Source organism: Pezoporus flaviventris, unplaced genomic scaffold, assembly GCF_033815535.1.
Source record: "Pezoporus flaviventris isolate CSIRO_AGI_PZ_B2104156 unplaced genomic scaffold, CSIRO_AGI_Pfla_v1 ptg000069l, whole genome shotgun sequence".
NCBI lineage: Eukaryota > Metazoa > Chordata > Aves > Psittaciformes > Psittacidae > Pezoporus > Pezoporus flaviventris.
The window spans coordinates 1,695,476-1,721,973 of NW_026892617.1; the positions used below are offsets into that span (position 1 = coordinate 1,695,476).

The 26,498-nt window shown below is 47.4% G+C and overlaps 1 protein-coding gene and 1 long non-coding RNA gene across 2 annotated transcripts in view; both read right to left on the reverse strand.

Moving 5' to 3' along the window:
- Positions 1–8,876: 8,876 nt before the first annotated feature.
- ILRUN (inflammation and lipid regulator with UBA-like and NBR1-like domains) overlaps positions 8,877–26,498 on the reverse strand; it is a 30,584-nt gene continuing 12,962 nt past the window's right edge. Inside the window, exons 2-5 of the mRNA XM_061471927.1 lie at positions 24,991–25,145; positions 21,358–21,555; positions 17,743–18,071; positions 8,877–9,307 (exon numbers count right to left, since the gene is read on the reverse strand). Of these exons, the coding sequence (XP_061327911.1) occupies positions 9,272–9,307; positions 17,743–18,071; positions 21,358–21,555; positions 24,991–25,145 (718 nt within the window). The 3' untranslated portion in view covers positions 8,877–9,271. The remainder of the gene's footprint in view (positions 9,308–17,742; positions 18,072–21,357; positions 21,556–24,990; positions 25,146–26,498) is intronic.
- On the reverse strand, positions 12,334–16,176 carry LOC133278790 (uncharacterized). The gene is made up of 2 exons (XR_009746690.1): positions 15,194–16,176; positions 12,334–15,147 (listed from the first exon to the last, which is right to left on the reverse strand). It is a non-coding gene; the product is annotated as an uncharacterized LOC133278790 (long non-coding RNA).

Consider the following 26,498-nt stretch of genomic DNA (forward strand, 5'->3'; position numbering starts at 1 on the left):
TGAAAAAGCCATGGAGGGGAGGAGGGAGGATGGGAATGAGCTGCCCTTTGAAACAAAGCCCCAGTGGTGACAGCCACAGCCCGGAGCAGGGGATGGCATCTCCAGGGCTGGTAGTGCTGGTGTGGCTGGGACTCGAGGGCAATGAGGATCCCCCAGCCTGCAGCGGAGCAGGGGAACGCTCTCCATCAGAGCAGGGATGGCTCCAGGGCAGGCACACATCAATGCCCCTGGTTAAACCTGAGCAGGACCACGCAGGAGGTGCGAGCAGCACATCCCTGCTCTGAAGTGACTGCACGAAGGGGCTCACCTGGGGACAGGCGTTTGCAGACGACCCATAAAGCCCTTTTCGTGGTGGGATGAAGCACACCTGGGCACGGCGAGGCTCATTTCCATGCTGCCTGGGGGTATCTTCCTCTGCAGGGGCCCGCTCCCAGCGCCCAATGGCATCGGCGCTGCGCCCTTCACCCGCAGGAAATAACAGCGAGTACATTTAAGCAGTTTCCATTTGTTTGCTCTTTAATCGTTTCCTTATCGCTATTTATTTAGATCCCTTTAAAATTCTGACAAACCTGATTCTCAGGCACCAGCACCCATTTCCTTCCAGCTTTCCCCCTCTGCTGCCTGCAGGCAAGGCGGAGCAGGCAGGCTTATCCCAGGACGGGGTCCCCTGCTTGGGGAGGGATGTGTGGAGCATCAAGCCCCTGCTTACCCCTTCCTTTCTGAGATGGACAAACCGGGATGCTCCAAAGCTGTGTCTGGGGGAGCTCATCCTCCTCTCCCCATCCCACCACGGGCCATGGCAGCACACACAGATGCTCTGGGGCTGCTGCGAAGTGCTGCCAAGCTCAGGGGAGCAGTGATGCCAGCGAGAGGGTTGGGGAGGAAAATGATGTTCCACACGTTTCCCACCATGGAAAGGCACCGGAGGCTTTGCTGGGGACCAGAGGGAGCAGGAACGAACCTGGTGCTGGCCAAGCCCTCTCCCCCCAGCTCTGCTTGCTGTGAAGCCATGTCCACAACTGCTCAACACACCCCTGTGCAGGGTCCAGTCAAGCGCTGTTCGAGTACCAACAGCACCAGTGAGACCAGCACCCAGCGCCAATGGGGGCAAGAGCGGGATGGGTTCAAGTGTCCCATGAGCATGGACAAGGGACATCCTATGGGTCTTTGGGGACAGAGAACCATCGCTGCTGTTGGACTCGTGTGGCTCCACAGGCCTCTCCTGCTGTCACCCACTCAGGAGGCTCGGCTGGGGGCGAGGGGTCCGTGCCCCAGTGCCTGCCCCACAGCACCCCGGGGGTTTGGGTTCCAGTGGTTGACGTCAGGGCCCAGCCTGCAGCTGTCAGAGCTGATTGAGGAAACCCGGCCACGGCAAACAAGGAGGAGGGAAGGCAGGGGCAGATTAGATAACCGGGAACGCCGGGCTCTCGCTGCGGTTCCCTCTGCTTGGCAAACCCTGCCTGGCTCAGGCTGCTCCCTGCCAGCAGCGTGAGGACCCCAAGGAACACTGAATCCCCCCTCCCACTGTCCTACATGGAGGTAGGCAGGGGTGAGGTGACCACAGGGTTGCTTTACCCTGGTGGAGAGGCAGGGCAGGGTCCTGGCCAGCAGAGCTCCGGTACCCACTGCACCCCAACAGGCACAGGGTCCCAACTAAGGGGAAGCTCTCACCCTTTCTCAGCTGGATCCAAGCAACGTTTGGCTGCAGCCTGCATTGCCCCCAGCAGCACAGCGCCCTCCCAACTGGAGCACAGCGTGGACCTGCTGCTGTTCAGACACCTTCCTCATCCCCACTGACGGGACAGCTCTGCCTTCAGGCATCTCAGCTCCGGGGGGGGGTCCAATGGAGGAGCAGCCTCAGCTCCCTCTGCTGGCTCCTGCTTCAGGAAAACCTGGTTATAAAGAACATTCCCAAGCAGCTTCCCGCACCTCTCGGCCTTGTGGGACACGGTGACACCCGCCCAGCCACAGCTGGGAGGATGCTGCAACCCAGCACACAGCCTGTGCAGGACACACAGCGCATCCATGCATCCATCCATCCATCCGCCCATCCATCCATCCATCCATCCATCCATCCGCCCTCCTCAGGGCAATCAGCCCTGGTGAAGAAGCTCAGCCGGGGCAGCAGGGATGAGCCACAGCCCTGTGGAGCAAAGACAAGGCACCCACCAGCACTTCCTGGCATTAGATGGGTCCTGTGGGGCAGTCCCAGGGGGTGGCTGGGGGGACCTGGGACCTCCAGCCTCAGCTTCTCCCACTTATAAATCACAGCAAGCGCTGACCTCGGTGGGAACATACCTGGGAGCGAAGCAACGTGATCTCCTGGCCAGGCACCTTCACCTGCAAGAGATCAGTGGCTCTGGAGCTTCGCAGTGCCTTAGGAGGAGCAGCAGCATCGCCCAGCTCAGTCCTGCTCTCTCAGGACACACCTGAAGCAGCACCTGGAGCCAGCCAAGCGAAGCAGCGCAGGGCTGAGCCCTGTGGCAAGTGGGAAAGCTCCTGCGAGGAGGTTTATCCTTGGTCGTGGAGATCCTTAATGAATTCCCATGAGCAGCCAATGCAGCCCCAGGCAGCCCCAGAGATGAAGAGCTGGCACCTGACTGCTGCAAGAAAACACATCACTTGGTGAAGGTCAGTACGTACAATCCCAGGCTTGTTCAAACATCCTTAGCTTGAATGGGAATACACCTCAGCTGGGAGAACAGCTCGGGCAGCCCATGGGAGCCTCTGGGAAGCTGGTTCTACAACTGGTTTTATGCAGGTGGTGCTCAAACACAGAGCCCTGACTGGCAGGAGCCCGGGGATGCTGCCTCCGGGAAGCTTGTGAACTGTAATGAGCCAAGCAATGAGCTCTTCCTCTAGAGGACACCCTGCTCAGGTCAACCCCAGCACCCAGGTCGCAGCATCCCCTTGTCCCAACACCAGCACCATGGCAGAAGATGGAGCCACGACTCTCCAGTGTCACCAACACAACCAAGCAGCCTCACAGGACACTGCACTGGTTACTTGGTTTGTGAATAGGTGTAAAACATCCCCCCCTTATGCCCTTTAAGTTGTTGGGAAGGTACCACTTCTGCCCATGGCATTCAATGGGACAAACAAGGCTGGTCCTTACCTGCGTGTGCCATCTGCTTCCTGGCTCCGTCTCTGCTGCATGCATTTACTACTCAGCTGTTTTATGATGGTGTAGGAAGCGTTTGAGATTAGGTTTCCTTAAGCAATCCCTGTTTAACCGGGTATTTTCCAACACACAGGTACAGCAGGTGAGCAGCAGAAGAGGCCAGAGCAAGCCTACACCACAAGTTATTCCCGAGCCTGTGCAGGCACATGCAGATCCTGTACCGCTTCCCCAGGGTCTCCCTCACATCATCCCCTTCACCACCATGGCCTTTCCCTCTTGACCTGTTAATATTTCACTGTGCATCCCCAAAGTACTTGCAGAGAAGCAAGAGCAAAGGGAAGAGGTGAAGCAAGCACAGACCCCTCCTCAGCACCTCCTGTGCACCGCAGGCTTCACTGCATGTGGCTGGTGTGGAGGGGATAAAGAACTCACAGCCCCTGCCCTTCCCTTCTCTGCTGCAGTCAGAGCTGCTGCCCTCGAGCCTGCAGGTACCAGGATGCTGTGGAGGCTCTGGAGCACCCTGCACCCCGAGGCACTGCAGAGGAGCACTGGAGCAGGGGACACTGCTGCTCGGTCCTGGGCACTACCCAGCGTGCTGAGCATGCCCCCCTCAGTGTAGCTCATCACACACAGTAGAAAAGCACCCTCCTGCCTCCCGCAGCATCGCTTCAGGAGCCAAGCAAAACCTGCTTAAAACCTGTGTTATTTTATAACATCCAACAGGCAACAACCTGGACCCCCTGAAACAATCAACAGGCAGAAAAAGCAAAGCCAGGCAGCTCACAGGTGACTGCAGGAGCCCTTGGGCTGCCCTGCCACCCTGCACCACCGCCAGCCCCCATGCAGGGACCACAGGGCCAGGATGACCTCCGTTACAGCCATCCCTGAGGGCACCCTGGCTGCTCAGGGGACAGTGCAAGAAGGCGCGATGCTGTTGCCCTGTACCGTCCTGTATTGCCCTGCGCTGGCATCGCCAGGTTGCAACCCTAAAGACAAACATATTCTATCAGCAAATAACTAGGAAATGACAAGATGGGCAGAGAGGCAACCCCAACCCACCCAGATTGGTTGCAAGGGCACCCATGAGCACCGAGAGCTCAAGGGTTGCGTTCTCTTCAAGGCACAAAACAAATACCCGTAGGCACAGGTAGCAGGATGTCTGCTCCCATTAAGGCTTTCAGTGAAGCTGAAACAGCAGCTGAAAGCTCCAGGCATTTATTTAAATGGTAAAAAGCAAACCCCGTGTGCACACATTGAGGCTCCTTGCGAGGATTAGTAACAAAATCACATGTAAGCAAAGAGAAAGGCTTCAGCTAAGCTGCTCCACAATATAGTTTATATAGGCAAATGCTTGGGCTGGGTGCCTCGAGTGTCCCTTGGGAAAGAAGAGCAGCCTGCAATGACCAGGGAAGGGCAAACCGAAGCAGAGGCTTTCACACATCCCCATCCTGGTATACAGGAACGCTGCTCCCTCAGAGACAGTAAGAAAAGCAAAAAACCCAAATCCCCACCATTCAGGGTTCCTTTCCTCCCTCACCAAGACACTCGCAGAACAGGAGGTCTGATCCATTGCCATTTATGTGAAGACTCATCACATAGCCCACCAGGGCTCCCAGTAAAGCGCTGGGATGTGAACACGCCACACAAGGGGCACCGAAGGATGCAGCCGTGCCTACGGCCTCACTTTGCGATGGTGATCCCCATGCGATCACTGAAGCCAGATTCCTCCTCACATCCACCCCTGCACCCCTCAGGCCCTCCCCAGCGCGGTGCTGAGCCGCTGCTCACCTTCACCACCCGGCTGCGGCTCTGGCACATCCCCTCGCACGCACTGACCAAGGGAGGGCTCACGGGGGCAGGAGGCACGGCTCTGCTCTGAAGGGACTTGTCCTGACAGCGAGGGACCTGCACTGCCGACAGCAGCGAGCAGGTAACTGCGCACCGCAGTGGTCTGTACCGGCACCGAGACCCTGGTGCGGCTCCGGTGGGAATCCTCCTTCCGAAACAGACGCTGTGCTGAGCCCGCTCCCTTCTTCACAGGCTCTGCTCCCCATCACCCCTCACAAATAACCCACATGGGTTTCCTGGCCATCCTTGTCTGGAGCGGAAAGGTTGCTTGGTAAATTCAATACGCACCAAATGTGGTTTGCTTCTTAAAGTGATTTGGGGTAAGGACAAGGGTTTAATGACACCGTGCCTGGAAGCACCCTGGAGACAGGAAGAAGCTGTGTACATTTACACCATGAGACTCGGCTGCTTTTGCAGCTTCAATAAAACTCTCAACAGCTACACAACATTTTTTTTTCTGTGTTAATTTAATCATACAAATATTCATTTATACATCAAGGAAAAAGCTTCCTTTATTCCCCCCCCCTCAATGTGCTATCATAGGACTTCTCCCAGACTCAATGAGGCAACACACCATCCTGTTCTACACATGCACTCTGCCCAGAGAGAACAGACAGGCTGCAGAACCCCCACGCACTCACACACCAAAAGAAATCGAGACACACAACAGAAACGGAGACACGGGACAGCGTGCACCTCCCTGACCACCCAGCATCGCCCTCTAAACCCCAGAGAGCTCCAACCCAACACTCCTGAGATGCGGGCAGCACATTCCAGCTCCCTCCATCCCCTCCTCACACAGCATCACCAGTTACGGGCTGGTCCTCTAGGGATACTGTGCTCCAGTTTGCCTAGGCTGAGACACTGTGCCTGGGGTGCCATTGTAAGGTTGTTCCAGCAATATGGTTCCACAACCTAAGCAGCTCCTGCTTGACACCAGGAGCCATTTGAGGCACTATCAGAGATGTTCTGTGTTACCTTTCCCCTTTGGAAGGGCTGGGGCAGTTCAGGAACATCCCCTCCCTCTTTCCTAGGGCTTCAAGACAGCTGGGTGTTAATGAGACGAGCCAGCTGCAGCCTCTGTCACTGCATCCTCCTGTAGCAGTGGGTACCAGCCTCACTGGGGCAACAGCCTCTTCACCAGTTCACCACTCTCAACCCGGTAAGGATTCCCTGCCATTTCTAACACGCCCGAGCTCTACGTGTGTAACTCACATGGATCAGGGTTATCCAAGCCCACGCTTCAGGCTCACCAAAACATCTGTCATTCAGCCCTTTGGGAAAACCAGGCCATTTAGTTCCTGGATTTGATGTTAAGACTCCACCAGTTTGAATGCATCAGCGTACAGAAACCAACACAATCCCCGTGCTCTGAAGTCATCGGGAAGAGCTTTGCTGAATACACCTCAAACCCCACCTATTTAAAAGCTGGAAACCTGACAGCTCGAGCAATTTCAGTGCTGCCTGCACCACTCCAAAGGACCACAAGGGATAAAACCACCTTTGCCCTCAGTTTTTACTCAAGTTAAAACCCAAGGGGTAGAGCAACCACTAATTGAAGCGTTCTTCCACTGTCACAGCCACAACCTAAACCCTCAAAGCAGCCAGAGCTCAGTGTGACTGCTTGCAGAGATCATCCCTGCACACAAGAGTGGTCACACTCGGTTACCTGGGGAGGAGCAGTGATGTGAGCAGCAAAAGGTTGCAGATTTTAGCAGCAACTTGGATCTGGCCCTGCCTTTCTTTACACCTTCCAGTAAGTGACCCCGGTCCTAGGGACACCATGGACTGGAAACACTCAAGAGAGAACTGGAGTCTGTGCAGGACGAGTGTGCCTTCTGAGTGGGAAAGCACACACTACTTGTGGTACATGCAAGGATTTCTTCAAGAAGAGGAAAATGCAGCCTAAGGAGGAGCACAGGAACATGAATGTGGCAGCCATGACCTAGGGGAGAAGCATACATGACTGGGAGCAGAAAGCCAGCATGGGAGCATCAAGAGTTCAAGGGTCTCCCAAATGCCTCAGCTGACACAAGGCAAAGGTTGCAGCACCAGGTACAACAGAACTTAATCCTCACACCACCCCCCTGGCTTCCACTACACACCTGATAAAAGGAGCTAGTAAAGATAAGGAATTGCCTTGTCACTTGGACAAACAGTCCCCAGGGGTTTAGACACCTCCAGAAGGGAAGTGGCAGCACTGCAGGAGGTGCGATGGTCAAGTCACTGTTGATGCCTTCAGAGCTTGCTGCACAAGCCAGCTGCTTGGAAAGGAAGGGATCACAGAAAGAATCCATTTACCCATTCGATGCTATAGTGATGGAAATAATTCCCTAAACTGAATGCTAAGAGATAACCAAAGGCAAAATGATGTTAGAGGACAAGAACCAAACACTACAGCTGCACTAGAGCAGTGCAGCACCACCTCCCACAGGTTCACAACCACCCAGCTCTAGCAAGGTGCCAAGACAGACCCAGGGGCTCCCCAGACTGCAAGTGCCAATGGCCAGCAGTCCAAATCCTGCAGTGCCTCTCTCAGGCAGGTGATTTCTCACACTGTGCTCGTTTCTCCCTTCAAGCACATTACTGATGGGAGATTTTGGGTAACAAGTGACCTTTAACAACTGAACCTCTGAAATACAAACCAGATATCACCCAATTCTTCCTCTGTTGGATACAAGGAAGGTTCCTCTGGAATGTCCTCCACAACACTCATTTGTAGACACAAAAGTAAGAGAGTCCTTGCTAGCTGCAATGAAAATGAATGCCCCATTCAAAGACAACTAAGGAAACACAACTGGTCAAGGGCAATCAGCATAAAGACACGCACCATGCAGCAAGCCCATGTTCTACTCCAACAAGAACAAGGGTCTTCACTGGAAAGATCTGGAAGAAGGTAGTGGGAGCTTTGCATATTACCGTTACCTTTGGCAGGCGGCTGTTGCAGCCGCGTTCATGTTTCTGAGTAAGACCTCATTCCCAATCCACAACTGGAAGAGATGACATCGGAGGAACAGCAGGACAACCCGAACCATCAGAGGAGCCATTCCTTCTCTAAAACCAAGCCCTGGAGATCCCATTTTGAAGGTAAGAACCTCAATGATGCTGTAAGCCAGGATGCTAAAGGCAAATGAATACAAGGCGACAGAGTGGAATCCAGCTGATGATACATTCAAAGCCACAAACCGTTCGCCTTTAAGCTAATATTTTATCACAGGAGAAATGAATGCAAACTTATACTCTATAAAAAGAGAGATGGGACATTCAAAATTAAAAGGACATGACTTTTGTAAAGCTTTGCAACTACCACCAAGTGAATTACAGCTACAGAGAGAGACTTCCCTCTTGGCATAAGACTTGATACGCTTGCTTGATTGCTCTAGGCCCAGCTACTGCACATCAAGAGCTAACAAAAAGGTATTTTAAAATGCTAACCACATAGGACAGCCCCGGATCTTTAGTAAATCTGTTTCTTATTAATATTGGTGGTATCTGTGTGTATTTCATGTACAAGGGAAGGGAAATGAGCTCTCCATGTTCTGCTGGAAGTCCCAGAGTCTCTAACTTTGACCCCAAGAGCTGCGGTTTCCAACGACACGCAGCACAACTTAACTAACAGCAACAACCAAACCAAAAGGAAATACAAGGAATTAAAAAGAGAGCAAAAAACAACCAAAAAAAAAAAGCTTGGTAACTAAACCCAGCAGATGATATTAAAAACCCAGAGCCGGGCGCAGGCCCAACCTGTCATTAAAAAAGCATCTGACATAAGGAAATCACTGCACGAACCCCAGAAGCCGCGAAGCAAATTCCATTCAGGAGCAAGTCAAACACGACGGTCCCATGCAAACGCACGCTGTCCCTTACTTAAAGAACAAGAAACAAACAGAAATTAAACATTTGCTCAAAACTACAACCGCTCTGTAGGCAAAATATTTTAAAGATGGCTTTTCCATAGTCATTTTTTTTTAAGCTCCCTAATTACGGGTGAGAAGGATTGCTAAAAAACCCAACCGGACCATGGTGTTGGGATAGTTTCTTTCTCATAGCATTGAACAACACTCCTGAAACTCAGCATTCACACATGCATACTTAGACTTTGTATTTTCCTCTGGAAACAACTAGTCTTAAGTTACTGAGTTTTAAGTTACTTAAGTCGTCTTCGTTATCCAGAACACGCAGGAGGAGAAGGGGGGTGTCCACGTTGTGTCTGTCTGCCACGTGAATTCCCCTCCCTCCCCCCAAAAGTCAGTTCTTTGTTAAATTCGCCTCTTGTCGATACCCGTTTTGTGTTTTTGTGGTTTAAGACTGTCCGAAGGGATAAGGACCGTGGAAACCCTGAAAGAAAGTTGGAGACATAATCAATTTCAATAGGCAAGAAATAAAACACTGACCATCCCATCCCAGTTACTCCCAAACCAAATGCAACCCTTTACCCACAACACGACCTCTGGTGTCCAGCTTTATGACACACTTGAAGCTGATCTCCAGAGATGTCAGATCCTATCCACTTACCTCTTCCAGTGTTACTGGGCCACAAAGTAACTTGTATTTTCTACACCAGAGCAAAATAATCCCTTATAGATGCTACAATACCTTTGAGGCCAAGAACGGCCGTTTCCCAAGTCTCTTCTAAAGATTACAACAAACAGTGAAGTAAGAGGCTGTAACTGGTGGGAAAGCCCCACAACGGCGCTTTTGCTCTCTCAAGGTAACAAAATACTTTTTCCTCAAGTGAAAAATCAACCACGTTGAACCAAAGAAATCAAAATGCTTACTACAGAACCCATTTTTACATCCTAGAGTGAGTCACCTAAACAACAGATTTAGTAACAGGTCTCAGATGAACAGGAACTCCTTCCTGCAATTCCTGTTGTTTGAATCAGCTCTCCAGGGTTTCATCAGGAAGCAAAAGAAAGTGACCAACAGGGAGGCAAGAGATTTCCTGAGTCACAGGGATATAAAGTTTGTCATAATGATGAAGGTACAAACCATGCATATAATCCTCCTGTAAGGTCCAGACACACACTCAGCTCAGAAATGAGATGAGTATCATTGTTTTTCATTGTCAAAGGTAGAAGATCATTATCCAAATGCTTTTTTAAACACAGTGCAGCTTCCTTCCAGCACGCTGATGAGTTAAGACAACCGAGATCCTGATTAGCACAAAGCCATTACTCGTCTTGAAGTGAAGCTCTAACCTCAAGCCTTCACCATTTTGCCTTTAACGTGGCAAATCTCAAAGGAAACAGCAATTCCTGTACATTCTTCTATGACTCTATGATAACCTCACTGCATAAGCCACAGAGCCACGAAGCAATGAGTCTTTAATATGACTTGTATAAAGCATCAGCTTCATTACTTTAAGCCCAAAAAAACCCCAAGTTCAAGACCTCTGTTGTGTACCTATGTTATAAAGGAAGGAAGTGCTCTAAGAAGCCTGTAATGTTGCTGCAGGTAAGAAAAAGTTAGCTCTTTAGGATACACCAGGTGGCAAAATACAAGACAATGGTGAAATGAAGCATCTATTGGCAGGTCTCAAAATTCAACCCAGAGACAGGAGGGCATCTCACAAACTGCATGGGAAGTGGAGAAGACTGGAAACTTGGAAATCACTGTTTGCTTACAAAAATACCTGGAAAACCAAACACACTTCTACCCTAGGAATAGGCTGGGTTTGTAAAGCAAGCTTTTCAAAAGGCAACTTCTAAGATTCCAACACAATAATCCACCTTGGAAAGGAGAAACTCCTGCCAAAACAGAGAGACTGAGATACCCAATCTGGAAAATACATCACTGAAACAGTGGGAAGGGGAGAAGAGAAACATTAAAGTAATGTGAAGAGGTGCACACCCCCCCCCCCCCCCCCCCCCAAAGGGCATAGAAGGAAAACAATGTTGTAAGCAAGATCCTACACAGTCGCACTCAGAGGTTAAGCTATTGTACTTAGTGCTCAACAGCAGAAAACCAGGGTTTGTGGTCCATTACCTGTACAGACACCCTCACCAGCATTTGCTTTATGTACGAGTTACCTGCACACCAGGCTCTGTCTGCAGGTACTGACAGGCAGGCGCTGCTCCAGCTGCTCCCTGTACCTCTTGGGCACTTCAGCTTAAGAGCAAGGCACCACCTTGCTCATTTAAGCTGGGCACACCTAAGCCAAGCCATCTGCATCGCCCCGTGACATAAAAGCAGTGACACAGCTCAGCAGTACACAGTACAGTCTTCACCTTAGTCACGGTTCACAAGTCTTGCAGTATGCAGACAGAGACCCTGCCATTAACCTCGTTTTCAAGGAAAACCCTTTGGATCTTCAGATACCGTTTTCTGTAGCATCCAATTTAAACCACCACAATTATGCTACCTGTGTTAATTAAAACCAGAATTCAGCTCACCTTCAGAGTCAAATGACCAAGTACATACAGCTCTGCACCACTGGCTACAGTGCACTTAACAGGCTGACATCTCCAGGGTGAGCTTCTCATAAGCAACTCCAGAACAGTCCCACAATCTGTGACCAAGGTCAGCATTTCCTCATACAATTAGTTTCACCAAGAAGAAAGAGCCCCAAATCTTTGCTCTTGGGACTGCTACTTCACTGCATTTCACTTACCCATCAGATTTATTAGTGTATATGAGAATGTACAAAATCAAGAAACACTTGTTTAAGATCAAGCCTACACTTGGTTTAACAGCAGACCCTGAGCAAGAAACTCTTACTCTCCTTTGGGAAATGAGAATACTCCTTCTTTCTCAGGAAGATACAAGCTGCCTGCAAAGCACTTGTTTCCCATTAAATTTATTGAACATGCTGTGCAATGTTGACACCTGAAAACTTCAGTTACTGCTGTAATGCAAATACCAAACTCCATTATATGACATTTTCAAGAATAATTATCCCTTGTAGGCAGTATTTTACATCACAAACATGCAAAGATAATTCTGCATAAATTGCAGTTTTTCCAAGTTATTTTATCTGAAGAATTATTCACACTATTTTTGGTGAATTCCCTTCTAGTCTCAAAATGAGATCATTGTCTTTATGAAAAGCTCAGCTGCAGCTTCGCAAATTTCCTTTCATGGCTTCCAGTATCTTCCACAGAAGTAATTGCTAACTTGCCGTGAGAGCACACTGGCTGTTCATACAAGTAAGCGTGTGAGAACAGAGGACCACATTTTCTTTCAAGTAAAGACTCTACATGAAAATTACTGGTATAAATTATCATTTGACTTCTGCATCTAGAAAAGAACGGAGTCGTTTTGGAAAGTTAAGGGCCTTTGTAAATACTGAGCTCTTTAAGTGAAGGCAACTGTGCTAGAAACAAAATGAAGTTAAATCTTTCATAAAGCAGCACAACACAGGCTTTCAAACAGCTATCTTTATTTCACCTTTGTGACCAAGTCAAGATCAAGAAAAGGTACACTTCCAGAGAGACAGGAGGCTCTGATGCACAGCTGCGAAGCGATACAGGAGGCTCCCAGTGCACACTGACAGTAGCATCAGACAACGCTACAAGTCCCCGTTTCCTCGGCACCTCCTGGGCTTGCTCCTAGTCAAGTGCTTCTCCAAACTACACAGTTCTCTTAGCCAGCTTGTGTGAACTGAACAGACAGGAGAACAGAGTCTTGAGCACTTTTCATTGTGTTTATTCCATGCACGCTGAGCACACATGGCATGGGCCACCAGGAAGGTTAAGAACTTTCTCACAGTGCAGCCACTGATAGGGCTGGTGTAGATGCAGAGCTGATGAAGTACATGAGGGCTCAAGTACATGATTAAGTTACCATGCAACAACTTAGCTCTTGTAACTCAATGGCGTGCTTTTAGTCTGCAGAGATAAAGTAACAGGGAAACTGTTGGCCTGCAATGGAGCAAAGTTAAGCTAAAACCAGATTATCTCACATTTCCACAGCCCAGATGCACAGGGACTGCCGGTGTCCATGGATGAGCTAACATGCAACATCCAAACACATTAGTCTTTCACCAGATAAGCAAACCAGCTCATGCAACATCAGTTTAGCCTACAGATGCTATGCAGCAGCGTGGCTGTCAGGGAGTAGCTACAGTAGGTTTGAGTCCAAGGCTCTCCTACTTTGTTCTAGATTAATTTAACCATGTGGTAACGACCCACTTTGAAGCCCAGATACCAGGATGGAAGGAACTTCTGATCTACATGGATTCAAACACTTCTGGGGCATCTTCTACCCACAAATACAGTTCAGTACCCAAATAGTTCTCAGTGAAAAGAATTCTGCCTAAAGTTTAGAGGTACTAAAAATACATACCAATTGGAGTGCCCTGGTTTGGAGGAAGCATGCATCTAGAAGCAGCAGCCACTTTTAAACTCAGAGGGAGGAAGCCAGTTGAAGGCTCTAAGTATAGAGAGATGGTTTTTCCCCTTACATATAGAAAGCTGTCGAGTATGGATCAGAGTTCAGCTCCACACAGAGTGAAAGGAAATGGGGAGCATAAACACAGCAGGAAAAAAGGGTGCTGAGATTTTAATTTTGTGAACTGCAAATGTGCTTGTACTTCACTGGGCTTTTAATAGTGTGAGTAATGAAGAGATTAACACCAGACAAGCAGCAGAACGCTCTTTGCTATGGCAGTGACTATACATGTTGTTCTCTATGGGCAAATCTTTGCAGAATCAGAACTTCTATGTGCAGTTTCCTGCATTACACAGAAAGCAGCGATTCCTCAATTCACATGGGCAACTTTTATATATATATATACGTAGATATTTAATATACATGTGACGCAGTACAATCCAAATGTCAGTATATGGCTATCCACCTCAGACCTTTGTAGGTATTTAAACCTGTACGTTTCTTTCTTTAGTTAAGAAATTTAACTCTAATTCCCCAGGCACTGTAAGCCTGCATCTTGCACTTTTAATGTAAAAGACTGTCACAAGAGAGCAGCAGTGACCTCAACAGTGTTGCTATGAGACAGGAGCGAGTAAATAGAAGCTATATTCGCCTCATCTCTCTCGAGAATACAGAGAGAAACTGATTGCCAAAAAGGAGAGTAAAATACCCATGCATGGGTATATCTGGACTCTAATACAGCTCATCCCTACCCTGAGATAAGCATCCTATCCTGCACTTAAGCACATCTTTAGTTCTAGGAACATGCAAAAACTCCACTGGGACTATATATGACAACATGCTCAAAGCAGTGCTGGGAACACAGAACCTGATCTACCACCTTACAGCAGTTGACTTAAGGTTAAGTGGAGCGGGCCCAGGGAAGGTGTGCACTACAGCAGGAATAAAGCTCACGCTCAGTTTGTTTCGACCAGACCACAGCTTTCATCTTATCTGCTTACAGGGAATTCAATCCTTCATTCATTTTTGTGTGGGTTTTTTTCTCCTAGGTGAGCACACAAGCCATGTGCTCTACACGCTGCTGGCTAACAGCATTTTGAATGCTTCCACGTGTGAAATGTTGATACACTTGTCTAATCCAGCAGCAGATGGCATGTCACTGTCACTAAGATCCTGACTCTGATGGGGAATTTGAGAGGACAAGTTACACCTGCTCAATTGCACCAGAGGGAGAACTGACACAGGCAAAGTCTGGCAACTTCTGGTATGCTTTATAGCTGCAGATGCCAGAAGCTGCAGTTTTAGCTCAAAGATCTCACGCAACTGCATGATTTGGGTGCTCCATGATCTCTCAGCAGGGAGAAGCCTCCACAGTGATCTGAGAAATATTTAAGCACTTATATTACTTCTAAATATGGGACATAGTCCCTTCTGAACACCTTAGCTAGACCTTACCCTTTCCCACTACTGTATCTCACCAAATGGTGTCTCAAACATGACTAGGGACTCACTCCATTCTCCGGGTACATGAAAGCAGACAAACAGGAGGTCCTGCTGAAGATCACCAGAATCCAGGAATCCCAACATGCAACTACAGAACCAACCCACAGGACTCTGTCTGCTCCAAGAACTTGAAATAAAGCCTTTCGCATCAATATTCAATCACAGGACAACAGCTTCAAAAGTAGTTTCCTTTGCCCCTCTCAAGCAGCAGAGAACAGATAAAGTCCTCAAGGAAGAGGGGAAGATGGGTCAAATACTGCTTTTCCTAACAGGTACTGGAACACCATCTGCTCAGGAGGTTTAATACTTCCTACATCACTTCCAGTAAGTCCTTTTCCACTGAACTGGTACCCGCACAGCTGGGATACTGCTTGCACATTACAGGGGTACTGCTTGCACATTACAGGGGTACTGCTTGCACATTATCTCTTCTTTGGAAAAGAAAGAAAAAAGAAGTATGTTCTTTCCCAGCTTGCAGGAGGCAGCAGGTGATGGTGCCAGACCCCATCCAGGGAGCAACTGAAATGACACCAAGTATCTAGGGTGTCAAACCTACTCAAACATGCTCACTACAGAAGCAGGATTGTATCAAGATGAATATTAAGTCTGTGGCAGAAAGCCTCCTGCCCTGGACAGGAAGGGCAAGGCTGCAACCGGACTCTGATCTTCAGACCTACCTTAATAATGGCCTCCAAAGGAAAAGCTAACTTGTTTTATTATGTTATAAACAAAAACACTGGAGCAGAGAAAAAACCCTCAAGTATCAATGAATTTTCACATACCCCACCCCATCTTCAAAAAGGACCATGAGGTTATCTCTTGTCAAGCAAGCAAAACCCAAGATGTGTACTTTTTATCTCAGATAGTCCCCCTCAAATCCACCCGAGAATATTCTGTAAATACAAAAAGAAATAAACAAACCTCCCCAAAAACATCTGAAAATAAAAAAAGAGGTGGTGGTGTTTGAGGAATGGGGAGAAAGCCCACCTATCACCTATTCTGCATCTGAGGTTAGGTTATAATGGCTCAGATCTCAAGAGTACTGCTTGGGAGCTTTGGGTTACCGGCTAAAGCAGCTTATTTCAGTTTATGACATCCTCTCTGGTAGTGCTTCACTCTCCTTTCTGGCTTTTCCTTTCCACAGTGCAGCTGACCTCTGCACCTCCAATAACTATCAGTTTCTCGTACCTATGTTCTTAGAAAAGACAAAGCATCTACTCCTCAGCCAGGAGAGTGTGTTGGGAAGCTTTACCTCCTGGTGCCCACAGCACTCTCCTCTCACTAGGAAGGGCAAGGATATATATTACAGGGAGACCTAGAGAAAACTGAAGGCCAGGTTACTGCCAAAGCCCCACATCGGGAACTCTACACAGGAACTTACTCAGAATGTACTAGCAGTTCCACATCTCTCCACCCACAAGTGCATATCGACCGCCAAGCTCTGCACTCAGAGAACAGGCAAGGGAAAAAAAGCCACCTCCAGCCTAAAGCTGACCTCCAAAAACGGAACTGAGTTTCCCCACCTAAACTAAACCCAGGATTTCGGCTCTGAAAGGCTTCAGTAAGCCCATTATCTCACCAAAGCTGTACTTAGAAACAGATTTTTGTTTTCCATCAGCTGATACACAGAGCTGTTACCAATCTTTGCTGGGATACGTAGGACAGAGCCACAGAGCGGCATTCCCCACCTGAAGCACTGGAGAGAAAGCATATGCAGAGATGATGTATCAGCATGTAGGTGGCCTCTGCAGTCAGAGGATGCCCTGTCCCTTCAGGGAGCACTGTTATTCACCAAGCAACCACTATGAAGACTTTCAGTCCCTGCTGACTCAGGTTGGATTTGAACTGACAGGTAAAGGCTTTATTTTAAATCATTTCCTAAGCCATCCATTTCACTTCCACTGAGCAGAGCCTTGAAGCAGGAGCCAGTACAGCTTTTAGCAATTTGTGTTTGGGGTGCAAAACACAAGAAGGGCGATTGGAATCTGTCACACAGTTCATCCCACGCATGCCATCAGTAAAAAAATGCATAGCCCTGGTGCAAAGTAGGTCACTAAAATATGATCCACTGGTAGAGGACAGGCAGTTCATCCAGTTAGGAACTAAAGTGCTGTAGGTGAACTAACATTAGGGCTTTATTAATTCATTCAGCAACCAAGTGTTATTGTCCTACACAGACTGCTTAAAGTACAGTAAAGCATTTTAAAAGGATTTTAAAAATCAAACTAGTTTGACATACGACAGTACACACCTACACATACTGGCTGCATCAACAGGTGGATTCTGAATTGTAAATAATCCTGCAAGTCATTTTTCACACACAAGCAAATAAAAACAGTCAAAATATCACTCAGACTCATATAGCATCCACCAAGCAAGCTTTTGAGAGAGATTCAAAGGGAAGATAATTTAAAAGTCACCTACAATTAATAACAAGACAAGGACACAGACAGGAATAGTCCTTTGATTGACTGTTCCTGACAGGTAGCTTCTGGGCTCAAAATGCTGAGCTCTGTAGTCTCCCCACACCATCTTAAAAGAAGTTACCTGGTTAAGCTCAGGTTTGGGGAGGGTGGTTATCTTTTGTCTTTTCCAAATGATGTAAAACTCAGGAGCACATCTAGAGAGATATTTTGACTTATTTGCACACGCAACCGGAGCAGGCTCCAGCCGCTAATAGTTACAGCACCCAGACAAGATTATATAAACTTTAAGAAGGACTTGAAGCAGAAACAAAAAGGTGGATCTAGTAGAGTCTATCAGAGGCAAAAAAAGAGTTTAATATAACATGAGGACTTGGCAGAGTCAGTCAAATTCAAAACCTTCCTTAGCAGGTCTGGCAGAAGCAGAAGGGAAGGGCTTTGCAGTTTGTAACGAGGAGCTATTACATACATCAGTCTCATCACCTACCCATTCTCCTGTTCTCCCAGGGCACCTACCTTACTGTATGTCACTACCGACAAGTTGTTCGAGTGACTGCTGGGGGAGAGATTTACAGAGTTTTGTGACAGTCCATTCTGATCTTGTTCGATTTGGTCAGGAGGAGGCCCCCATGTGTTTTTGCTGATTGTACCTAGCTCGGAACCCCCAGGGTCTTTTAGGTTGTTTTCATCTGGTTGCCTGTTCTTCTGTGGAGAGGCGAATGGGTTAAAGTTTCCTTCTACCTTGCGATGCGGTTGCGTGTTGAACTCTGTTTCAAAGGATGACAGCTGCTGTGTTACACCCAGAAGTCCTCCAACTTCCACGCTGAGGATCACCCAGATGACATCTGTGAAAAAAGAAAAGACACTCCGGTTGTCACCAGGTGGAGTTAATGAAGGGGAAGGAGGAGGAAAACAGAACATGAATTCCATCCTTTACAGAGACATTTAAAGTACATTTTAATGTAACACTGGAAGCACTGATTAAACACTAACATAGTGTCCAATCTTTCAAGAAAACCAGGCAAGTTTTACTCTTTTACATGAACCAGCTAAGAACATATAAAAGCCAAAGCAACATGACAAGTTGAAGCTCCATGCTTCAGATCACCAATATGATGCACTGAAAAATGAAAACCTGAAGTGACTTTATCCAAGGCTATGCAGCAAGACTGAAATGATAGCCAGGAGATATCGCTGCCAATCTTCTACTCTGATGGTAAAGAAAAGACAGTGTTGGTTTTGTTTAGCTTTGAAAGGCTGGACTATTAATATAAAGCAACAAATGGGTGACTTAGAAGGTAATTATGACTATTTATGATAATTCACTGTAAAACATCTCCACTCCAGTTCCAAAACACTCACGGTAGGTGGGTAAGATACCAAGGCTTGGTAGACGATTACATGAGTTCACAAACTACTGGTTAGAATAAGAAACATATTTGCAGTTCTTACCTAATGCATTTCAGTCTCTTGTACATAGATAAGATTGTTATTTTACTTATCATTTCGTTTACACTTCATGCAAACATTACAGCCTATTTACATTAATACATATCTTGCTACGTATCCAAATTCGGCTTTATTATCGTGCTCCCCCCACCCCCCTTTTTTAGTACCTCTCCATTAAATGTGCTCTGGTATTGTTTTGCTGCACAGAGGAGAATTAAAAAGAACAGCAGCAATACCTTATCTCATCTCAGCAGGTCCGGTAAGAGCACTTCACGTCACATGTAATTCACAGTCATGGACCTTAAAGCTCGTCCAGTTCCAGTCCCTGCCACGGGCAGGGACACCTTCCACTAGAGCAGCTTGCTCCAAGCCCCTGTGTCCAACCTGGCCTTGAACACTGCCAGGGATGGGGCAGCCACAGCTTCTCTGGGCACCCTGTGCCAGCGCCTCAGCACCCTCACAGTAAACATTTCTTCTTAATATCAAATCTAAACCTACTCTCAGTTCACAGCTGTCACCCCATGTCTTATCCCTACACGACCTCATGAAAAGTCACTCTCCAGTTGTTCCCAGGTTTTCTGCAGCCAAGGGCAGGCTGCTGTTTGCTGAACAACACTGCCCCCGGCGGCCCGGGGAGGAGCCAGCAGGTCCGTTCGCTGTTGGGATTTACCCCCATGGCTTCTGAAGCAGCACTAACCCATAGAAGCTCCACTTTACATGCCCAGACTCATCAGTTCTCATTTACGACCCAATTACAGAGGTGAGATTTCACCTTTCGGGACCCGGCGGTCCGCGGCCCCGCGGCGCCCCCTGCCGCCCGTCGGCCGCAACAGCGGCAGCAATGCGGCGCCCCCTCCTCTAACACCGGCGGCCCCGCGGTGCCCCCCCGCTGCCAGCCGCGGTGCTGCCGGGGCCGTGCCGGTAGGAAAACCCGCCGGGCGAGGGGTCCGGGTGCCTGCCAGGCCCTCAGCAGCGCTGGGGCTCACCCCCTGGGGCTCTAAGCAGCGTAAAAGCCATTAATGGGGAGGGACTCTTCATTAGGGACTGCACTGACAGGACAAGGGGTGATGCTCAAACTGAAATGGGGGAAATTCAGGTTAGATGTAAGGAAGTTCTTTACTATGAGGGTGGTGAGGTGCTGGAATGGATTGCCCAAGGAAGTTGTGAATGCTCCATCTCTGGCAGTGTTCAAGGCCAGGCTGGATGGAGTCTTGGGTGACACGGTTCAGTGTGAGGTGTCCCTGCTCATGGCAGGGGGTTTGGAACTGGATGATCTTCTGGTGTCCTCAACATAAAAAGGACATGGAACTGTTGGAACAAGGCCAGAGAAGGGCCACGAGGATGATCAGGGACTGGAGCACCTCCCGTATGAAGATGGGCTGAGAAAGTTGGGGTTGTTCAGCCTGGAGAAGAGAAGCTGAGTGGAGACCTCAGAGCAGCTTCCAGTATCTGAAGGGGGCTTATAGGGATGCTGGGGAGGGACTCTTCATTAGGGACTGCACTGACAGGACAAGGGGTAACGGGTTCAAACTTAAACAGGGGAAGTTTAGGTTGGATACAAGGAGGAAATTCTTTCCTGTGAGGGTGCTGAGGCACTGGAATGGGTTGCCCAGGGAGGTTGTGAATGCTCCATCCCTGGCAGTGTTCAAGGCCAGGTTGGACAAGGCCTTGGGTGAGATGGTTTAGTGTGAGGTGTCCCTGCCCACGGCAGGGGGGTTGGAACTGAATGATCTTAAGGTCCTTTCCAACCCCAACTATTCTATGATTCTATAATCATATTGCAGAGAAGGGCAGCTGTGACTCCATGCTCAGCAGCTTGAGGGATTTGCATTTGTAGGTCGTTGTCTTTTAAAATGTGCAACTTGAGGAGGTTTAGGAAGATCTCAAACTGTCAGGAGCTGGGAAAACCTCAGCTTTAATTTAATAACACACCAGCTGAACAAGCTGCATGGAGGAATTCAGGCTCGCTCTTCAGGGACAAGTTCCATCCACTTTTGACACCAGAGTCATACATTTACTGACAATTCTGCCAAACCCTGAGCACAGAGTTATTTTTGACTCCAAGTGCCAACATCTCTCACTCAAACCTGTGTAATTTGGGATACTCCCAACTGCCAAAACAGACAAAGATGTTCTCAGTTTAAACTAGAGCTGGCTCAAAGAGACTGAACGACTCCACATGAATGAGGATGGTGGTGGCCTGGGCTGAGAAACCAGGAAAAATACCAGAAAGTAGTTTTAAACACAGAAAAATGGGTCACAGTAGATGCACCAAATTCCTGTACTGAAACCTGGATCCTGACTTCTCAAATGAGGCTTTCTCCACTTTATATCTGTATGTAGCCTAGTGCTCAGTGCTGGGAAACGGGGAAGAATCCTGACAAGGACCGACTAGGAAAGAAAGAGTCTCCAGAACTGTGTGAGGAAGTCCCTTCTGGTTTTCAGAGCTTGGTGTAATCTGCAATTTGTTCCAGTGGTGAGAAAACAGTCCTGTGCTGACCCAGACAACAAAGCAACTCTCTGGCTGTTTCCTCTATTCTCTTTACTATATTTAGCCTGAGAGCTGGCAGACCTCTGCTTTCACCATTTGGTTATCAGGAGAGTGCCTGCAAGGGGCCAGGAGCGTCCATGTTATCTGCGGTGGGAATGTCACAAAGGAGAGCTGGAAAAGGGATCACTCACCTCCGTAATAGAGTCCCGTGGCAGTGCACATCCGCCACTGTCCCTGATACATTCCTGCTGTGCTGGGGCTGCACATCTGAACACTGACGTCTGCAATCTCCTGGGGCTCCAGGGACCTGACCATCACCATGTTCACGTGGCCAAACTGGTCTCCCCCAACATACTTCAGGCAAACCCCTGGGGGCCATGCCTCTGTCCCTGGGATTAAACAGAAGAAAGAATTACTGACGGGGCACCCGGAAATGCTTTGTGTGTGTTAAAGACTGGATGAAACATGCTTATTACAACAGTTATGCAACTGGTGAACAGTCAGAGGAATACCAAGACACACATCGCCAGCAACGGGTACTGAAGAATACAGTTGTCAGACAAGGCTTAACGGTTCCAGTTAGAGAGCAGCAGGACAATTTATAGTTCTATTTGAATAACCTCTACATCATATTTACACAGAAAAATTCTCAAAGTCCCAGTGTAACAGCTGCAAGAAAAATCAACACAACCACCATGTATGTGTACTGTACCGACGCTAGAGACAAAGGTGGGCCCCCCCCACTTCTTTCTGCCTCCCTACACGTAGCTCCTGAGAGACATCAACGTAGATGTTATTAATACAAAGTGCTGGAAACATTCTTTCAGGGATTAATTCTTTTCTAAGCCCATTCGCAGCCTCAGGAGGAGCCAACAGTTTGAACTATAATTAAAGAACTAGTACTATTCTCTAAATGGCTTTATTTCCTTTCTTGTAACAACCCTTCTCTCAGCCTTGTGCAAAGGTGGAAAGGCCTGTGAACATGTGATTTCTTTGTTGAGATGAATGTTTGGACTGCAGACAGTGGGACCGACAATGTGACCTGGCAATGTGCAGAGGTACAGGAAGCAGTTCCACACACAGGCACAGCCAAATGTAACAAGTACTGGGGCAGACAAAAAGAAAAGTGCCTGTGAGATTCCCGAAAAATCAGTTCAGCAGAATTTTCTTATGCTGCTTCCCCAGTAATGACATGACTAAGGCAATGACTTGGAGAATACTTTATGCTCGGTTGAGGTCAATGGAAACAGCTAAGGAAAGCCTGAACCACCAGGGAGCTCTGAACCACTCTGTCTCATTTGAGATGAGAATGGTGGATGCTGACCTGACCTTATGCTACCTCAAAGAGCATCCTTTGCAACAGCTTGCCTGCTAATTTAATCCCTGTGGATACTTCAGCAAAGACATGGCGGGGACTGGTTTTCTGGTCAAGTCCTTACTTGTGCAACTCACAATCTAGCGTGGAAAGAGTGATGAGAACAAGTACAGTAGGATATCAGGAGCAGGGGATGTATCACTACAGTTGGAAACAGCACTGAGATAGCGAGCTCTGCAAAAAGAGAAGGTGACTGACGAGCTGACCCCAGACTATGGTGTGCAGGAGTATGAAGTCTCATCTGGAAAGGCTGGCAGCCCAGCAACACGGCTTAGTTTAAATAATTTATGTGACTTTTATCAGGTTTAATGGCTTTAGGCTTGCAAGGTGCCTAGAACACTTCAACTGATAAGCCCCATAAAATGGAATTATGTCATTCTATTGCAGTACACTCATCTCTCAAGAGATGATAAATTGTAGTAGATGTCCTGCAGAGCCAGCAGCTGCTGGGAGTAGAGTGGGAAAAGGAAATAAGTCTGTTAAATCCTGCTGCTCTTTCAGCAATGGTTCCACTATACAAACTGGTCCTTTGGCAGACAAACCAAGCACCGTCCTGAAAGGTATCGGAGCAGGGTATTGGTTTTTAGTAACACATCTGAGAACCTGACTGAATCTAGCTTACTGCTTGCACACTTAAAACTGACAATCTCTCATTGCTCTGATTGTCATACTCGTCATGCACCAAACACTTCGGTGACATATGCCTCAGGTATTCTGTGTTCTAAAACTGAAGTCATTTAATCAAGGGTTCCTGCAGAGCTGTTAAAAACCTTGGCTTTGCTTCAGTTATCTACCTAACAAGGAGATATCATCTGGAAACACTATAGCTCTTTGATACTATACCTTAATTAAACCAAAAACTGGTCTTAAAATGCTACAGTTCACCTTAAACTGCAGTCATAACACAGTTTGTGAAGTTGCATGTAACTAAAACATGCCTCAACAGCATGGTTTTAACAAGATCTGGCCTCCAGCACCACCGTTAAGAGTACAGATGTACATTTTAAGAAGTCAGGCTTTAACACACACAGAAGCCAAAACAAATGCTGGCCCTGCCAGGAACTCATATGTCAAGATTAACTCCCTTTCCTCCTTTCAGAAGGCCCATAGATTTCAGCAGGTCAATCCAGGAACAATGAAACATTGCCTGAACTAGGATGTTAAATTTAGGCTGAACTTGCATGCAGTAAAGAGCACATCAGAGGAAAAAGAGAGAAAGAAGTCTGAACGAAGCAAGGTATGGTTGTAGTCATAACACACGCTAATGAAGATACTAAGAGGAGAAAAAAGACCTGTCAAACTTACTACATTTGTATTTGAGACAGCTGTGAGAAACTGTCATTTTCTCAACATTACTGGAGTTAAGCAAGCTACATGTGTCACCTTCCCGTTGTGCCATGTCAAACAAATGGAGGCAGAAAAAGTCAACTGAAATCATTAAACCCTTTCTCTAGAATACAGTCTCTATAACTCAGCGTTCTTAAACACACATGGGCCCTCTTCTCACCTCTTGCTTCTTGATGAAACACTCCTAGATTTTTAGTATGATTTCAGTTATACGTTGATACTCAGCAGAAATCTGTACAGCACTTGAGTACTGCAGTTACTAACAAGCAGAAATACTAATGCAGCTGAGCTTTACTCATGATGATTCATGATATTATCCCTTGTTGTGCTATCATTCTTCACAAAAGTGCAAGCATGTCAATTAATTTCAGACACACAGCTTAAACATCCAAGCAACATCCTGTCATTGTAACACTTGAGGACAAGCTATTCTGCTTAAGTCCATGGATCCCATCTTTCTTTCTGACCACATCCCAACAGATCAAGCACTGAGAATGTATTTTGCCTCATCCCACTTCCTGGGTCACAGTCACTGTTTGACTTAGGCTGGACTGTGGTCTCTGAGAGCATGGACAAGCAATGTTGCCAAGAAAGATTTCAAAAGGAAAGGGTATCTGCCACATGACCCTTGTGTCGCTACATCTTCTCAGAGGTAGATCATTGCATCAGTGCCTCCACAGAGAACACAGTGCTATAGAGAGCAGAACAACCCAACGACAGAGATGTCAGAGAAACGGCTGAAAATGGGTGGGAGGCCAATTACAAAGTAGAGGCTGAATATGAGTGGGAGGCCAAAAAGGGTGTGGGAGGCCCGCCCAATGACTTGCACTTCCATTTGTTTTTATCTAGGAGTTCACAGCGTTTCTGCATGGTGGCCTGAGGAAGAAGACTGGTGAACTGAGCTGCACATCTCACCACAGAATGGTTGTGCCAGTGTAGGAAGGGACAGCACAGAGACTGGCAGCTACCTTCTCCTGTGACAGGGTGGCTCTGTTCCAAGTTAAGTGCACACAAACCTCCTGCCTTAAACCAGCATCTCTTCCATTAGTTCTGCCAGCCCATCACATACTACATAGGTTTTGCTACAATCTAAAAGCCTTACCTGTGTTTTGTATCCTCCATGTTTTCGTAAACTGGGTATCAGGAGGGATGGACTCTCCTTCACCTATGGTTACATCTTCAACAAAGGACATGGAGGGTACATTGATATTTGGACTCTCAAAATCATAGTAGGCTCCAATGGCGGCTTGTAGATTCCTAGAAAGCAAAAAAGCAGATTACAACCTGAAGTACAGGAGGGTCAGGTTGTCTTAACAGGTTTAGGTATGTCATCCTAAACAGCTAAGCAAAAATAACCAATCTGTATTAGCTCTGCTGGTCATGGCTTTTTAAAGCTTTTCTCTCTATCACACATGAATTCTAAAAGATAAGAGAGCTCAAAATATAGCATTTTATTTGCCAGGGACACTATTTTAGACCACTTTTCTACTCTGCTTCTTATTAGCACTGGAAATTCTGGAACTTGGCAACCTTGGAAACCTCTATTCCATTAGCTCTTTATGAAATCTGCAGACAAGTTCAAGAGACACCAAGGAAAGCGCTCTGCAGCCGCACATAAACAACAGGGCGGTTTCTTTCTATCAGCCTTGTTTCCTGTGCTAATTTCAAAAGGACTGGATTTCTTCAATTTATTTTAGCACAAAAAGCCCAAAAGGAGCACAAGATGAGCAAAACACAAAGAATGCTTTTATGATACCTCTCAGGGCCAAAGGGCATCAGTAGCTATGGGTAGTAACTCAAGCCTTGCTGCTTTTGAAACATCCTCTCATGTATGAGCCACTAGTACTCCAAGACTATTTGTTAATCATTAAGGTGCCTGCTCAGCTCTGGATAGTCACAACTGAAAGGAACTTATAAACCCTCTGAATCACAAGTTCTTACTTAACAAAGACAAATGACAGTGGAAGTCTGTGATATATTAAGGACACTCATGTGATCATTCATTTGAGAAGAGGAATAGCCCAACAGGAAGAGGATTCAGGAGTCTTAAGTGCCACTCCACGATATACTATTAAGTTATTATGTGTTTGGCAAGTCATGCAATTCCTCATGTGTGTGAGGCTGTGGTCCTCATTTACATGTTGTGACTGGGTGCTGTAAGAATGGAGATGAGTAAAATCTCACCAAATGCAATGGACAGAGACACGGCTTTTTATTCACGATTACTAAAATCTGTGTTGCTTTTTTTTGAGCAGGATAAAAAAAGCCCCCAAAACTTTCAAGAACTGGGAAGTGCCACCTAATCCAAACCATGCAGAAGATTAGTCAGAAGCTGCACTAGATAGGTACAGTGCTATATTGAGGGTTTGCATTGTGTGGCAGGGAGTCACATGTATAAATCAAAGCCAGAAAGCCAAGGTGAAAGCAAGAGAAACATTTGCAGTGTGACCCTGAGAAAGAGCAAACAAAGGGCTTTTTGGAGTGCTTGCCAGCTGGAAAGAGACTCAAAACAGTGAGCAAAGAAACTGCCTCCTATTCAATTCAATCTCTACAGTGTTCAGTGAGGGAGGGGAATAAAATCAGAACTGCATGGGCGAAGTATCACTCCTT